At 39.9% G+C, this 17,994-nt stretch overlaps 1 protein-coding gene across 2 annotated transcripts in view; it reads left to right on the top strand.

The window, feature by feature from the left end:
• The first annotated feature begins 254 nt into the window (after positions 1-254).
• The window catches only part of STK4 (serine/threonine kinase 4), an 83,948-nt gene continuing 66,208 nt past the window's right edge, over positions 255-17,994 (top strand). For both annotated transcript variants that reach the window (XM_054981075.1, XM_054981074.1), the window contains exons 1-8: positions 255-388; positions 6,839-6,919; positions 9,816-9,944; positions 10,985-11,099; positions 13,206-13,370; positions 13,706-13,873; positions 15,518-15,655; positions 17,707-17,835. In XM_054981075.1, the coding sequence (XP_054837050.1) occupies positions 357-388; positions 6,839-6,919; positions 9,816-9,944; positions 10,985-11,099; positions 13,206-13,370; positions 13,706-13,873; positions 15,518-15,655; positions 17,707-17,835 (957 nt within the window). In that variant the 5' untranslated portion in view covers positions 255-356. The remainder of the gene's footprint in view (positions 389-6,838; positions 6,920-9,815; positions 9,945-10,984; positions 11,100-13,205; positions 13,371-13,705; positions 13,874-15,517; positions 15,656-17,706; positions 17,836-17,994) is intronic.

Below are 17,994 nucleotides of genomic sequence, written 5' to 3'. Positions count from 1 at the left end.
TTTTCCTAGCGAGTTGGCAACCCTAAGTATCTCGCCCACCCCATCCCGTGGAAATTAAAACCGCGGTTTAGCGAGACAGTCACGCGCATGCGCAGAGCCCTCAGACAGTTAGCGGAGCAAAAGCGGGCCAGTGACGCGACACGCCACTCAAGAGCGCCGGCGGTTCTCTCCGCTCGTCTATTGGCTCCTGCGCCTGTGACTGTATGAGGCGGAAGTGCCTTGGAGGGGGAGGGGGAAGAGCCTCAGCCAGAGCGGGCAGAATCGAAGATGGAGTGGCCGTGAGGGTGGCGTTGGTCCTGCGTGCGCCGCCCTTGACCCTCTTCTCGCCAGGCGGCGACTGCTTTGGCGCCCTCGCCATGGAGACCGTGCAAATGCGCCACCCGCGCCGGTGAGGACCCCGGAATTAGGGATGAGAGAAAGGAGGTGGGCGTGGGTGGGAAGTGAAGGAGGGTCCCTGAGGCAGAGGAGGTGCTCTTTTCTCAGGCCTGCGTCTTCTCGAAGAAGGAGATTCAGGCAGCGCAGTCGAGTGTGTTTACTCGGAACTAACCCCCCTTTGTGTTCATTCTGGCTTGCACCCCTGAGAGTGTGCAAAGGTGTTTGGTCCGGATTTCAGTGCTTTCATGTTGGCTAACTTATTATTTTAAAAAATAATAATTTATTAAGAGAGTTCTTTGGTGGTCTTTTTATCCTGAAGAGACTCCAAGGAGGCTTGTAGTATGCTTTAAAACAGTATTACACTTCTGTCTCAGTGTAAAAGCATTATAAATGAAAAAAGTTACAGAACAGATAAAAGAAAACCCTTTTGCACAATGCGTGTTTCACCTGTGGAACTTCCTGTCACAGGATGGAAGCCATAGACCACAGTGGCTTAAAAATAAGATTAGAAAACTTCATGGAGCATAGTTCTGTCAGTGGGCGTGAAACCCTCAGCAGCCTGGTGGCACCTTAAATGCTAACTTATTCCAGCATGAACTTTTATGAATCGGCTTTGAATGGGCACTATCCATCTCATGAAGGGAGCTCTCTGACTCACCAGAGCTTATCCTGTAATACATTTTGTTAGTCTGTTGAGGTGCTGCTGGGCTCCTGTTTAATGTTGTTGCAATTGGAGTTAGAAAACCTTTATGTTCTGAGATAATGTACCTCTGAATACCATTTGTTTGGGGAGAAACAGTACAGTGGAGGTTTTGTTTTTTGTGCTTTTGCTGTCAGTCTTCTGGGTATTTGGCTAGCCACTAATGGAAATCGGAGACTGCTAAAATGAAGTTAATGAACTCTTGGTGTGATCCATCAGAGTTGCTCCTGTTATGAATGATAAATACATAAAGCCAACCAGGAAGCAACTTTCCACCAAACCTGGGGTTGGAATTCTTTTTGGCTAGAGAACCCTCAACCTGTGGAGATGTTTGTACGCTGGCAAAAGGAGGGGATGAGGAAAGACAAAGGTGGTACTTAGCCAGACTCACTGCCAGTACTTGGGGGCTCACCTCAGTCTCTTGAGTAGGGAACTGGCCAAGAATGTTGAGCAAAACTGTCTGAGGTTCTACTTTTGGGTGTGCATGCTGAGAGTTGTGTACTCCTGCACTAACAGTGCAATCTTGAAATGACCAACTGCAGTCTAAACGCATTGAAATCAGTGGGCTTAGACTGGAGTAACTCTTTTTAGGATTGCACTGTACGACCCTGAAAATCGATTACTTAAGAACAGTTGCTAACTAAAGTTCGTAGTGACAAGGGTAATCAAAAGTTAATCAAGACCGTGATCACATTAAGTGAAGCAGTAAATGTTATAGATTTAATTGTGGGCTTATGCTTTGGAGATGTGTGCTGTACTGAAGAGGGAGGGGAAAAGCCCCCAAACCACCTTGACTGCTCAAGGGCAAAAATTCGTTTTGGAGCTCCGAGTTGGGGCAGTTCTGTGTTGAAAGGGATACAGAAAATAGAACTGCTGTCTGGAAGGGATAATTGGAGACTCGTTTCCTTTCACTTTTTCTTCCCACCGGCTCACTTTATCATGTTGGAAAGTTGACCCCTGAAGTATGAGAACAGCTTTTTTGATGAAGTAGTTTTCTGGTGGTAGTTGCTGTCTGTTTATTGCAGCATATGTGATACTATGGCTTTGTATTAATGTTTAGTGAAGGCTTGTTTTATGTTGCATGTTGGAAACTTCTTCTCCCTTAGAAATCACGTGCAGCTAAATAGGGATGATCATGTGTAGCAGTCATACAGACCTGCAAGGAAGTATCAGCAGCCTTAAAGCTGGAAGTGATGGTCTGTACTTGTTCATTAATATGTGTGCTTTGTTTGGAATATCTGCAGTCCTCGTTTTGTTACATTGCTTATTAAATATTCCATTCCATTGATTGTATTGATTTACATTGTGCAATCTCCCTTGAGAGACTATAAGCGTAAATAAAAATGTTTATATTTATATTTGTTAATGTTCATTGCTCTTTTGTAAGTTTGAAACTCAGAAACACGTAATGAGTTCTGGTGGTAAGAAATCAAGATACTGGAATCCAGTTTCTTTAGTTGTGTGGTGCAGGTTGAAGTCCACTAATAATGCTTAGGATTTATATAGAACATATGAGTGCTCATAGTGTTTTCTGTGCGCATGTCTAAAGTGGCTCATGAGCTGTGCAGTTTAGCAAATGAGAAGCAACTTTGCAGATGCTCAGCACTGGCTGCCCAACTAAGGTGACAACTGTGCTTTGAGACAAACACTTGTAGAGCACTGCCTTTTCATTTGTTAGACTCCCAGTTTCATGTAATTCTGTGCTTCCAAATCTTTGCTAGGTTTGGGCAGCAGTACAGATCAGGAAAGTTACCGTATAGCTTTGGTAGCTGTAAGAAACGTGTGTTGCAGAAAGCAGAATAGGATGTATATCTGTGGAAGTAAAACTAAAGATAGATAGGCAAACATACTCTTCCTTTTTGCATTTCCTCTGAGGCCTATTTCAATTTAAGCATAGATGTATTCATTGCATCACTATTAGGATAGTGTTCATCAGGAACACTATGCTTCTTTCTAAGCTGAGGACATTAAGGAAGTGACGATGTATGACACCACCAGATCATTCAGAGTACAAGCGATTTTTAAAATCTTAAAAACACATGAGGCTTGGTAAAATTTGAATGTTTTAAAATAAAACAGTAGAAACAAAGAAACTTTGGAATGTATAATAGTATTTAATAGTATTTAACGTACAATAATTCGTTGACAGAAATTGTTGACTAATAGAATAGTGCATTTATCTTAATCATCTGCAATGTCTCCAGCTTTATTTTTGGGGTTGGTTAGCATGCGCTTTCAGAGGTTGTCATCCCATGTTTGCAAACACATACTTAGGCTTAGATCTGAAGTCTTATTTCTGCTTGTACTACACTCTTTTCTGTGGCGGAAACAGTCCTCTGCAGAATAATACATTCCTCTGACACTGGGATCTTCTATTCATGCAAGACCACCTTTCAATCAGCCAAATGTTATGGGCAGGCATTATATTACAGAGGACCACCTTTATATGATAGAGGACCACGCTGACTAAGAGTGGCACAGACAGCAGCAAGGCTTAGAATCTAAGCAGAGTTATACTCTTCTAAGCTCTTCAGTGCAATCCTAAGCAGGTGTAACATCAGTGAGGTGGGAGTTGTTCTTGCACTTGAAAAAGTGTGTGTGGAGGGGAGTGGCGGCCTAGATCTCCTGTTCTCACTGCACCATAGGCTCAAAATGTCCTAATGGCATTTTTAAATGGCTTAATTTGTCTCTAAAATAGCATCAGTAGCCATGGGTAGGACCTGTGGTTGCTGTAATGTCTAGTTTGACCCTAAGTGAATCCTCCAGCATGTTAACAAAAAAGACCCTGTTAGATATGTGCCTGTATATATGGTGGAGACAGGACATGCATACAAAGAAATGCAATTTAAATGTTTGTGTGAATCCGTCATTCGTGATAAAGGTATCAGTGGCAATATATGCCAGAAATGTGGCTATATTTGTCTGTTGGAGCAAAAAGGAATATTGTAGCGCCTTAAAGGCCAACAGATTTATTGAGTGTTGTTCTGCCATCTGAATACAGTCCATTAAATACATGAAGTGGGTTCTTATCCCTGAAAACTTATGTCACAAAAACTTGCCAGTTGTTACGATACAAATAGTAAAGAGGCAATTACGGGTATAAATAGCAGAAAAAGACAAAGTCCCCGTAATACAGATTAACACAAAAATAACAATTGACAAATAGAATATACAGCAGTAAACGCTGACTTATTTAAATCGACCCTGAGTTCGGGCAATAAACATATAAATACACAAATTAGCAACACAGAACGAAATGTGTTGGAGCTAGAACATCCTAGTTCAGTCATACAAACATATGTACACTAATTACGATTTCAATTTGCAACGAAAGTTGCCAATTAGCAGAGGTCCAAGTGTAAAGTCTTTGCAAAAATATGAACGGCTCAGCTCAAGAAAGTCTGTGTCCCGCTGTATCGACAGCTAGAAAAAATGGGGAGGGGATTCCCAACTTCTCCCTGGGAAATCCTTTGTTAAGATACTGCAACTCTTAGTCATTTATGCAGGAGGGAGGGTGTATTGTCAAAACTGAAATCTTTTATTTTAATTATTCTACTTGAACATCAAAGCACTAACCTTTTTTGACAGGTTGCTTGTGTGTGTGTTTCTGTGAGACAGTGTTCCTGTAAATTAAGTGAATACATACATTCTAACACAACTATGATAAATGAGGCTTGTGGCACCTTAAAGGCCAACAAATCTATCACGGCATGAGCTTTTGTGGACTTTTCAAATTTGCCAAATATAATAAAGAAAATTCGCTAAAGGCTGCTCAAGGTTAGGATTTAAGAGAAGTTATTCAGTCAAATTGGAGGTTACCTGACATTACATTGGAAGCTTAACTAACACAGCCTCTTGTGCACTTAATTCACTTAAATTTCTTTTGGTCTGGAGCCTGTGGGAGGCATACCACTGCCTTTGTTTGACAGTTCATTAGAGCCATGCAAACATTTCCCTTTGTTTATATTGAATTTTAAAAAGTACAACTGATATTTTTCTCTCATATGTAGGGTTTTATAAATCTTTTATGATTTCCATTGGCTTTTTAAGTAAACTGAGCTAAATCTGTCACAGGATCAAGTTTGGGTTGTATAGGTATTTACAGAATTGTTAGCTGTTGATTGCTTTGATAGAGTAACTGAGAATAAATTCTGTGTTTCTTTCAATGCTTACTTCCTAACATTCAGGTTAGGAAGTAAATATTGTTTTGACTGAATCAATGGTAAACAAATTTTGTAATCTGGATTTTACTAATTGATCATACTCTATTTAACAATCCTATTATTAATGTTTTAAATATCAGAACTATATTAATGTTTGGCCAATGAGACGATCAAATAAATTGCCAATTTATTTATAAATTTAACACAGAAATTATATTCTGAGGTGAACTCATTTCCTTTGTTTTTTTAAAAAAGTGTGCACTATTTTTAAATGCTTTGCCTTACTTTTAGGGAGGTATATTTGAGGCCTAATCCTCACTCAGTTTGAATGATGTCCTAAGCCTACATGCACTCTTGTTTCAAACAAGAACAAGTTCTGTGGTCACAATGCTTATCTCTGCTAGTTTTCGTATTTCACCATTTCCTGGCTTTGAGTCTTAGTAAATGGTTCCTCATTTCAGACATGCGGTTAAATAATTTGTCATCTTTCTGTATTCAGAACAGAATGGGGGGGGGGGTAACCCCCATCCCCCAAACCCTATGTAGAGGACTCTTGGCCTGTTACGTAGTGTGTACGTAAGGCACAAATAGTAGCTTTAGTTGATACAGATATTTAAATTACAAACATTCACACTCTCGTGGATATAGCATAACAGTGATGATAATAAGCACATGCTTTGAGTAATACAGTTGTTGTTTCTTGATACTGCATTGAGATCTTAATGCTTATGAAGACAACTTTTGCCTTCAGTGCCAGAAAGTGGCACAAGCAATAAGTCTTTCTGGCACTCATGAACTGGAACAAGATGGCTTAAAAGACTGAGCAATGGCATAGTGGACATATACTTGTCTGCTTCTCCTGTGCTGCTTTCTGTCCAATTCTTGCTCAGTAGAACAAAAGAAAAGCCACTTGAAATGCTAATGTTAAAGCTGCAGAGAAAAAAAATCATACCCCCCCACCCCCTGTAATTTCTGTATCTTTACTGTGCTTGTATATGTATTATATTGCCTGTTTTGAGAGTCACCTTGAGCAGGGCTATGGAGAGGTGGCATGTACACTTTCTGAAAGAAAGAAAGAAAGAAAGAAAGAAAGAAAGAAAGAAAGAAAGAAAGAAAGAAAGAAAGAAAGAAAGAAGCTTGACCCTTATCCATATTTTGAGATGACATGTGGGAAGTTTGCTGAAAAGATCCACCTTTGTTCTTTTACTTTGTCATGGATCAGTGTGGTCATTACCTGTAACGTCTTGTCACAAGCATAACTTGAGTCTGAATGATGAACTAAGATTGGGGAACTTTGTTCTTGAGGGTTTTCTGTACGGATACCTTTCAGTAAATTTAACAGAGCTGGGAAGAGTCTGTTTCCTTTTGTTTTTCACTATCCAAATCTGGGATAGCATTTTAAAATTGACGCATTTTAATCTCTAACATAGGTGTGATTTCTGTTATTACCTAATGACATGTTTGCTGCTTGTAGCCTTCATTTAATCATTATGTGATCTTTACTGATAAAGCTGATGAACTTGCTATAGCAGATAAGTGTATTTTTGCATAAAGGCCTACTGTATATAATACAGTTCAAGATCTTTTTCTTTGGTTACAGGCAGTTAAGGAAGCTCGATGAAGATAGTTTAACAAAGCAACCAGAAGAAGTGTTTGATGTTCTAGAGAAGCTTGGTGAAGGGTAAGTGTGTGATATGAAAAGTATCAAGCTTTTTCTTCCTCCCCATCCTCACAAGTAATGCACAGGAACACTTAGATGAACTGCCTCTTACAGAGACTTGAAATAGTCAAATATACAAGGATCACAAAGATACAAAAAACAGTGCCATATATCAAAGATACCAGAAGCAGATATGCACACATATCATCCTTTGGCCTATATATCTTATATCTAAAAGATGAAATACAATTTTAAGTATCTTAAGTATGCTTTCAGAAAGATTAGCCACATACAATCCAAATCTTAGAGATACAGGGGTCTTTTGAGTGAGGCTATCTAATATAGGATCAGTGACATGAAACGCACATAACCTTACCAAAATCTCCTGTGGTGTATCATGAGTAGAGATGGGCACGAACCGCATTACGAACTTCAAAAACCCACGAAAAATGGCGATCGCGTAATTGCGATACAGCGGTTTGTAATCGGCCACGGCCAATGAACCAGCGTTCGGAAGAGGCCCGGTTCAGTGCGTTCGGCTGCAGTTCGGGAAGCCAGACACTCAGGCGCCAGCAATCAATTCCCCTGGCAACGGAGCCGGGGGGATGTCTGAACTCTGTTTGTGCGCCTTCTGTCGCCCTGGAAACCCGAATGGAAGCCCAGCTTACCTTGATTGGCAGGTCTTCCTTCCAACCACGGAGCTGCAAAGCAGTTACAAGTTGGGAGAAGACACCCAGGGGAGGGAGGGGGAAGGGGGTGTCCTGTAGCCACGGGCACTCCAATCTCATCCCTGCAAACCCTGATAGGCAGCTCTGATGGCCAAACACAGACCTCCTGCGTTGCTCAATGGGACCTGTGCTTATAAATAGCTGTGGGCTCCCAGGCTGGGTTTCACTTTCAGCAAGCAGTGGAGTGGGACAGGGCTCTTGCTTGCCACTTGCTAGCCTTTGAGGAGAGAGACTGAGAGTATAATTGAGCTTGGGTTTTTGTGGGAGTTTCAGAAAAAGGGGGGGGAACCACCTTGGAGATTTCTCCCCCTAATTTTTCCATTTCTGGGTTCTCATATCTCTAATGATGCTATGAAAGAAATTGCAGGAGGTGAAAGGCTGGATCAGTCTGTCTGTAATCCAATAAATGGAAAGACTGTGCAGCTTGGACTTATTTTCCCACTCAAAGCTAGCTTCTCCCTTTACTATTTATAAGTACCAAAGTTTATATATCCACAGAGCTTGTGATGTGATCTTTTCACATTGATTTTGGCTCATTGGGTCCCATTTTGTATACAACATCTGTTTTACATAGTAATTGTACCTGAAATATCTGATTGGATCTGTTTTGCTTTGATGGTACTTTCCCTTGCATATTTGGAAAGGGCCGACTGACTTCTGGTTTTGGTCACATGATCATCCCAGCAGTTTGAAAGATTCAGCTATTGAAAGCAGTCTTGCTGTTCTATCAAGCATATAGGAAAATGGCTGTTTGAAACTAAAGCCCCCAAAGTCTATGGATTGAGGTTATTTCATGGCTAATATGTTAAAACAACGTTTTGGAACTTGGGATGTCTTGAAAATCTATAGCATTAGTTACTATGGACCACTCCTTTTACAGTTTTTTTGTCTTTTGAAATCAGCTTAGACTTCTTAGAACTGTAACCACAGAAACACTGAGACGGATGTGTGTGACAGGTGTATTTATTCCATCTCCTCTGCTGTGCAAACCATAGAGAAACATTCTTTTTGTTGTTTAATTCAAGAAAAATTGGGTGAATCTGAAGTCATTAAGACTTCACCATGATGATTGCCAGGAAGTTAAGGGAGTATGACTACTGTCATCAGTCCACCTTCTGTCAGAGTCCATTATCTCCCTAAACTTCATGTACTTTTTCTGAATTGGAGGTGCAGCATGTATATGGAGATGTTGTTCTTTCTCTGTGGGACTCAGATACATAGCTTTTCTTATTAATTAGTGAATAAAAAAATGAATTTAAATGCCAGTAAGCACTATGTTTGGTCCTTTGGACATGATGTTAATGCTTTTTAAAAAATAAAATCCTCCCAAGGGTATTGTTTATCATAACACACACACGCACACCCCGATCAAGTAGCTTTTAGTTCTCTTACTTTTGGCTGAACCTCCAGGCTCTGCAGTGCATAGATACTTCAGTGATCCCTTGTTTTCAGTAGCTGGAGGCTTGATTGTAACATCTCACCAATGTACAGTCCTCTGAATAAAACAAGAGTCAGTGGCACCTTTAAAGACTAACCAAGCTCATTCCAGCATAATCTTTTGTGAGTCAAAACTCAAGTCATCCAATGCATGACAATTGTATTGGCATGATGGATACACACTACATATGGCTGGTGACACAGGTGGTGGGGTTTGGTGCATGCAGTCTAGCATTATAGGAAGGAGAGAAAGCACCTTTACACACTCATCGATTTTTTTCTACCATAGTAGTGAAATCCCTGTGTGGGTGTGGAACTATAGCTTGCAAGCAGTTAAAAAATACATTAAATACGCTGAATATATTCTAGTGTATGTTATATGGTTTCTTTAAAGTTGTTTGGCACTGCATACTTTTGTCAGATGTTTGAATAGCTGGGCTTAGTAGAGATAGGATGCAGACCTACTGAAACCCCTTGCATTCCCCTTTTCCTCTGTGTGTATTTTTTAAAAAATCAGTTCAAGATAACTTTTTTGCATCTGTTAATGTGGAATATCAGTTATTCTTGGTCTTCTAGCTCATGGTATATCCTGTTATAGGACTGAGAAACATAAAACTTGGGTAATCATTAAAAGTGTTCTTTGAATAATGTTGAGTTCTTCAGTGTGTAGTGCATTCTAACGCATAAGCCAAATTCCTTCACTTACTGTGTTACCTTTTATGGTATTCCAGTTCTGTATTTTGTTGCCACAGGTCTTATGGCAGTGTATTCAAAGCTATCCACAAAGAGACTGGTCAAGTTGTTGCAATTAAGCAAGTTCCTGTTGAGTCGGATCTGCAGGAGATTATTAAAGAGATATCCATAATGCAGCAGTGTGATAGGTGAGTGCACAGCATGAATTTGCCGCCCTTCCTTCCTCTCATTCACCTCCACCCCCTTCTCATCCAAAGTTTCCTACACTGATAAATTATGAGCTAAATCCAGGTAGTGCTGGTTTTTTTCTCAAAGCATACCTACTTCAAAAATGCCTGTCTTGCCTTTAAGCCCCAAAATTGGTCCTGAAGACAGCTTACATAAAAAGACAATCCAAAAGTAAAATATTGTATAATTGAAAATAAAAACATATCACCCACTGAAACCAGACATTTGCTGAACTAGTCCATTTAACAACAGACAACAGATTTATGTCTGGCGCAGTGTGCATCTGGCATAGTGTGACTTGTTTCATTAAATATTTTTATGTAGCAAAAATAATTTCTTATTAGAGAACATACTGTCTTGCAAAGTGCTGTTAATTATGTTATTGGTAAATAAATATTGTGCCCTGACCTGGATAGCCTAGGTGAGCCTGATCTCGTCAGATCTCAGAAGTTAAGCAGGGTTGGCCTTAGTTAGTAATTGGATGGGAGACCTCCAATGAAGACGAGGGCTGCAAAGCCAGGCAATGGCAAACCACCTGTGTTAGTCTCTTGCCTTGAAAACTGCAGCAGGGGTTTCTATGACTTGAGGGTACTCCCCACCGCCAACAGCTAAATATTGTAGAATTTTTATGTTAACTCCCAGCTTTAACAGTTTCTAGCACTTTTCATCACTCCTATGGAACAATTATTTCCTCTAGTGGTTTACTTCCCCTTGGATTAAAAGGCAGAAGTTGTAGGCCAGGTTAATCAACTTCGTACAGCTGTCTATTTCATGTACAGCTGTCTCTTTCATGCACTCTTTTGACATCAAAGTGAAATTGCAGAACTAAAAGAGCATGGTAAGCAATTTCCTATTTTGGGGTTTGTTTTCATAATGGAACCTGTATATTGTACTAAGTCTTGGATGCAAGTTAGAGTCTTGGCTTGCATTTTTGTATTGTGTGTGTAAAGCATCTGAGTAATTTAGTCAGTTCAATGACATGTTCTGACATTTCTTTTAGTCCCCACGTAGTCAAATATTATGGCAGCTATTTTAAAAACACGGACCTCTGGATAGTCATGGAATATTGTGGTGCTGGATCTGTGTCGGATATCATTAGACTGCGAAATAAAACGGTACGTGCTCTTTCACAATCTTAAAGCAGGACACATGGCTGTGAAGTGTGTTGAATTAACTTTATTAAATGATCTCTATCCCACTTTTTTTCTTTTAAGCCTAAGATGGTTTGTAACAACCTGTTCCACACCAGGTTAAAATAAAACTAAAGTACCCTTGCAATCTGCAAAGAGGCCTCTAATAGAGCTGTGCTTCCTTAACAAATTGACAAAATACTTTCTGAAAAAGAATGGTCCTGCATCTCACTTGGGGAAGATGCTCTTGGTGAAGTAGAACCCTTCTCATATATACTGCTGGGGCAGAAAAAAAACCTAGGCAGCAACCAGCCTCAATTGTTCCAAGGAACATAATTGGCTTATGGGTTCATAAAGACAGAGAGAGTCCTTCAGATATTTATCTACATGCTAAAGATGTCTTTCTGGTCACTAGTTTGATTTTGAATGACATGAGGTATGAAGCTTCACACCATTGGGTATTCCTTCTTCGTTGCCATGGAGATGACAGCAGCTTTCTAAGTTTGTGGGCTTTCTGCTGCCTCTCTTCCTGATCACTAGGGTATACATTTCTGCACAATACAGTAGTGCATTTGCTCCCATATCTGACTGCATGTGGTAGGTGTGTATAAATAACAGTTGCTGAGTATTAGTGTATGGCAGTACTCTATTCCATTAGAATGTCCTCATATCTTGAGCATGTTTAACTAGAACGCAGTGGTTTAGATCCACGGTGGTTCTCAAAAGCTTATGCCTCAATGAAGTTGGTTAGTCTTAAAGATGCTACTGGACTTTTTACTATTTTGCAAGTATACTTCAGAAAGAGTTGCAGACTCCTGCACTCTATACTCCCACAGCACATGTATGTTTTATTTTTGCCGCCTGAAAAGTAGGAAAAATAGAAGCTATGTCTGGTTATTAAGTGAAACATTATAACATTGAAAACGTTGAACTCTTTAATAAAGTATTGTCATTAAACACGTGATAGCATATTGCTTGTTACCAACATTATTTACGTTTAATCCAGAAGAGTCTGGAAAATATATGCCTACAGTATGTGTTTTTTCAGTGCACCCCCTGATTTCCCAGTTTTTATGTTGAGTTAAAAATGAGAATGTCTTCAAACTTTTTCATGCTGTACATTTGGAATGAGTGAAATGCTTTGTAAGACAAGTTCTTTCTGTTACCCAGAAAGAACAAATATTTCATAGGAGCTTTTTTTCAACACTCCCCCAAATTTTCCAATTTTTCTATTGGGAAAATTGAAAAAAAAAGCCCCTGGAAGGAAAAAAAAATATTCTCCTCACTGCCCCACCTGCCCTCCCCCCAGACCCTCACATCTCTTGCCATATGGCTCTTTCCTACCCATCCTCTTCCCCAAAGACTTCCAACACTGATCCTGAAGATTGTGGGACATTGTGGACAAAAGAACTACCCTCCTTCCAAATCCACACAATCTAGTGGGGGGGGGGCATCAGTAAGGAGGGTGAGCCAAGCACAACCACTGCCTCCTTCCTTGTTTGCCAACAGTGGAAATTTTTTTTCCCATCAAGTCACAGCCAACTTATTGCGACCATGTGGGGGTTTTCATGTTCAGATGTTGTTTACCATTGCCTGCCTTTGCATAGCAACTCTAGATTTCCTTGGTGGTCCCTCATCCAAATACTGACCAGGGCTGACCCCGCTTAGCTTGCTAGACCTGGCCGGGACATCCAAGTCAGGGCAACTCAGTGCAACTTTAACACAAAACTTTCCACTGTCAAAAGAGCAATGCTCACCTAGCACTTTCTCTCCCTTGGAGCCACGTGCCTTTTTCACCCACATATTGCCTGCAACCTTCAGTGCCAACTTTTTGAAGATGAACTTTTAAAAAAAACATCCCCAAAGCTTATTTTTATAAGTTGCTTTTGTGCATTTGGTGCCAAAGGTCATAGGAAATGTGGCTTATTAAGTAAAACATAATATAATAATGAGGCACAATCCATTCTATGAAGAGTAATAAATAAGATTTGCACATAACATTCTCTTTATAGGCAGGGCAGTCTTACGTATGTCACTGGACAATGTCTACTGTTAGTATCTACTGATTAATAGCTTCCTTTCTCTCTCTAGTTGATGGAAGATGAGATAGCTACAATAATACAATCAACGCTCAAAGGACTAGAATACCTGCATTTCATGAGGAAAATACATCGTGACATCAAAGCTGGCAACATACTACTGAACACTGAAGGACATGCTAAGCTTGCAGACTTTGGGGTAGCAGGCCAACTTACAGTGAGTACAAGTTCACAAATTTTTACTTCTGTTTAGATTAATTATACATTCTGTATAATTCTATTTTTCGTTAAATGTCCCAACTGCTGATCATATTGTAATTTTGCTGTGAATTTCCTTGTTATTGAATATCCTAGTGATTGGTTATATTGTATTTACTTGCAGTATGTAATCTGCCTTGGCTCTCAGTGAGAAAGGCAGACTATAGAAGATGATGTTGATAAAGAAATATGTACTAAACAATTTCTGGTATAAATATCCCCTGCATGTCCTTCTGCATGCCACACTTCCTTTTCTCAGCTATGTCAACATTGCTTTCCTATAACTTGTTTTAGGATACCATGGCTAAAAGAAACACTGTGATAGGCACTCCGTTTTGGATGGCTCCTGAAGTGATCCAAGAAATTGGATATAATTGTCTGGCGGACATCTGGTCTCTGGGCATTACTGCCATTGAAATGGCTGAAGGAAAACCACCATATGCTGATATCCACCCCATGAGGGTAAGTGTGGGTAGAAACTTGAAAGATCCACTGCTGGGAAGGTTGAAAAGAATATACGTGGCAGTTAATCTTGCTTATAGGATCAAACCAACCTATTCTTGCATCCATTTCCCGGCCTGATTAAATGAGAGTTTCATTAGCAAAGGAGAACCTTACTCAAGATATGGGAACATTCTAATTAAGTTATAAACATTCACTTTGGTCTATTTTAATAGATTATGGTTATATTCTTCAGCCAAGCCATTTGTAGACATGCGCCCATTCCCTATTTATAACTACCATAACTTGCAATCTTGTAATCTCTTTTGGTGCCTTGGTCAATCTGCTGCTGCTGTGAATGGCATCTGTGAATATTACTTGGTAGGTCATATATCTTTCAGTTACATGATTTAACCTCTTACCAGCAAATCCTGAATCTGTTTCACTCTCTCCTTGTTTGCTGCTTCCTCTGAAGCAAAAATAAATAAATCAGGTTTCCTGTGGCCCAGCTATATAAGGGCACTAGTGCTTGAGTACCTGATTTGTTTGATTTGAAGGAAAGGAGCTGGGAGCTAACACAGTTCAGTTGAAGAAGATTCCAGGGCCCATCGCAGTGAAAAAGAAGCAGTCTCTAAAGCCAAATCATTGACTGCTAAAGGGCTAGAAAGCCTTGAGTAGTACTAAACTAGCACTGCTCCTCCTCCTAGCATCCGTCTTGATCTCACCAATCTTCCAGCTGCTGGTGGCAGTTCAGCTTACTCCATTGAACTTTGTCACTTCTGTGACAAAGGATGTTGGGGTCAGTGAGAGCACTTTCTCCTCCATTCATGTCTGTTCTCTTCCATATGTTTGGGGAATGGCTGCCAAATGCAGGAAGCTGGGATAATTTGGCAGGCTAGATGGACATGGTCAGAGAGATTGCTGAAGTTAATGAATGAAATATTTTTGGCTGATGTGAGTGGACTCTCCACCCTTACTTGAATAGCCCAGGCTAGCCATCTTGTCAGACCTTGGAAGCTAATCTGGGTTGGCCATGGTTAGTACCTGGATGGGAGACCACAAAGGGAGTCCAGGGTTGTTACAAGAGGCAGGCAGTGGCAAACTACCTCTGTTTGTCTCTTCCCTTGAAACCCCACTGTTAGTTGACTGTGATTTGACAGTGCTTTACATACACAGGTAGACTTCTGCTTCTTTGAATACAATATTTTTTGAAATGACGTTTTCTCCTAGAACTAGCTTCCTTTCATAAAGCACAATTTTCACAGATATGAAATAGCACAATTGTATTGCAGACATCAGTCGAATTTTTTCTTGTAATATAGAAGGTTGGTTGAATACCTTTTAATATGCTACTAAAAGTGTAGGATGTAATTACAATAACAATGTGTTGGTGTAGGAACAGTGTATGGGCTCACACACTTGCAACTAGTACACCCACTGCAAGGAAATGGACCCTGTATCTATTATGTTGCAAGGTAATATTTATTGGTGCTTTCATTACATTAAATTGGGAAATAAAAAGTTTCCCCCTGGGCCAGTATAAGCACAATACAGTTTGAGTGCATTATGGTTAGTGAGTTTTTCAGTGTATTTGGCTTTTTCTATTCTGCTTTTTTAACAACTTGAATATGCAGTGCAGAAAAAAAATACTGTTGTTGCTTGCAGGCAATTTTCATGATTCCTACAAATCCACCTCCAACATTCCGAAAACCAGAACACTGGTCAGATGAATTCACAGATTTTGTAAAACAGTGTCTTGTGAAGTGTCCAGAGCAAAGAGCCACTGCTACACAGCTGCTTCAGGTCAGTACCTGCATTTCCATGACAGAACAATCAATCAACACGCAGTATTCCTTACTACGTGGTTTTAGAAGTCCAGGTTCCATTTTCCTACCTTTTCCAAAATAGTGATTTTTTTGTGCTTATCTCCTTGTGCTTTGGCTTTCATAGTACTTCCTGCCTGTGTTGACTCAATACTGTTCTTGATAATAATAATACTACTTGGAGAAACAACAAAGTGGTTCAAAGCACTTCACATATATTATTCAGTAATCTTTTAACAACCTTGTTAAGGTAAACCAATATAATTATCCCCCTATTACATCTTTCTATGTGACTGCTAGACTGTAGTTTGGTGTGGTTAGGAGCAGCAGGACTCTAATCTGGGGAGGTGGGTTTGAATCCCCACTCCTCCACTTGAAGCCAGCTGGGTGGCCTTGGGTCAGTCACCGTTTCTTGGAGTTCTCCCAGCCCCACTCACTTCACAAGGTGACTGTCATGAGGATAATAATAACACACTTCGTAAACTACTCTGAGTGGGCGTTAAGTTGTCCTGAGGGGCAGTATATAAATCTGTTGTTGTTGTTATGCATCTAGTGACTTTGTAGCCAAGGTGAGGTTTGTACTGGGGGCTTTCAGATTTGCAACTCATACTGTTTAATTTAGTATATTATACTACATGCTTTGCTGATCTCAGAGAACTAGTCATTTTTTTAAAAAACTGTAACCTGTCTTGGCTTCAAGGATTGAGTTGGGCAAGAGCTTTTATAACCCAAAGAAAAGTAGGAAATGGTGTTTTAATTAAAATACTGTATCAGTTTAAAATGACTTAGTACTAGCCATCGGCTTCCCAAAGGTGCTCAGGCTGTGTTTCAGCAGAGTATCAGGATGTGAGAGAGAGTTCTATGGCTGTGCTGTAGCTGTGGAGTGCTCCCTTGCATAATATGGTCATGCAGTCTTGGCATACAGATGGAAACATTCAGGACTAATTGAATTGACTATCTGGGTAGCTACAGGAAGAGCCTGTATCCCTTGGTTTGCAAGCCTTTGGTAAGCTAGTTGTGTCCATGCACTGCATTGTGTAGAGAGAGTTACTGCAGCAGCAATACAAATGTTAGTCCATTGTTTGTATTGATGCATGCTAAAAGTAGGATTCTGCGCATAACTTTGAAAGCTCATAACTGGCTCCCCTGAGACCTGTAGTTGATGTGTACAGGCTTTTTGAACACTTCTCCTTGTACTTCTGATGTATCCCATGGGTATTTGAATAGGTATTGGAAGACTGTCTAAAACTCTAAATCATAATGTGATAGGGTAGGCATCATTAGGAAGTTCCTATCATTTTAAGAGCAGTTCTGCAATGTAATTATGTGGCTTGATGTGGCTATTTAATGTTCTCCTGGGAAGCTGTTCCATGGAACAAGAGAACAATCTAACAGAATGCTTCGGGTATAGGATAAAGTGCTCAGTTCTAGGAGAGGGGAGAGGGCAAAATCATCTATTGGATTCCTTCCACTTTTATGGCTGCCTTTGTTGCGCAGCTATTTTGTTATCAGTAACGAGGAGCAGTTAAATTTTGCAATCATGTCCATAATTCAAAGGCTTGCTCCCAAGACACTGCACACAGGATAGGAGATTATCAGAGCAGGGAGTTTGTAGTGAACCTCAGTTTGTAGTGAGGTTCTACATATTTTCAGTTGAAATGAAGCAGTGCTTATGTTATGTTGGTAAAATTGGGCATAGGCTGTGGTTAGATGTCTTAACTTAGTGGGGGAAAATGTAGATGAATTGAGCTTGTTCATCAGAGTATGCACCTAACCCCCCTCCCTCCAATTGGAATTAAAAACTAACTCTGTTTATCCTTGATGCACAAAGTGAGAGATGTGAGTTAACTTGAGTTAATCTCTCCTGCCTGCAACTGGGAACTTTCAAGCCAGATTTAGGGGTGTGTGTGGGGCGAAGGCTTCAACTTAATTAATGAGATTAACATACCTCTAGGTAGCATTTTTACTGCTGCATTTTAGTACAGCTTCTGGATATAATGTCTGTTTTTTTTTCTGATGTGTATGTTTTAGCATCCATTTGTAAAAAATGCCAAAGGAGTTTTCATTCTAAGAGATCTAATTAATGAAGCAATGGATATTAAACTGAAAATTCAGGAAGCTCAACAGCGAGAGTTGTATCATGAGGATGAAGAAAATTCAGTGAGTATTAAAACTGCATAACAAGCTCTGTTGATTTTCTGTGACACTGTTGATTTTCTGTATTTAACTTTGGATGCTTTTGACTATTTTAAGAGAAATTTTAAGAATGGACTAAAAAGTATATTGTATGTGCACGCTAACCTTGACAGTAAGAAATAA

This window comes from Eublepharis macularius, chromosome 5 (genome assembly GCF_028583425.1).
Source record: "Eublepharis macularius isolate TG4126 chromosome 5, MPM_Emac_v1.0, whole genome shotgun sequence".
In the NCBI taxonomy this organism is placed as follows: domain Eukaryota; kingdom Metazoa; phylum Chordata; class Lepidosauria; order Squamata; family Eublepharidae; genus Eublepharis; species Eublepharis macularius.
The sequence above is the reverse complement of the archived record's forward strand: the minus strand, read 5'-3'. Positions and strand labels throughout refer to the sequence as shown.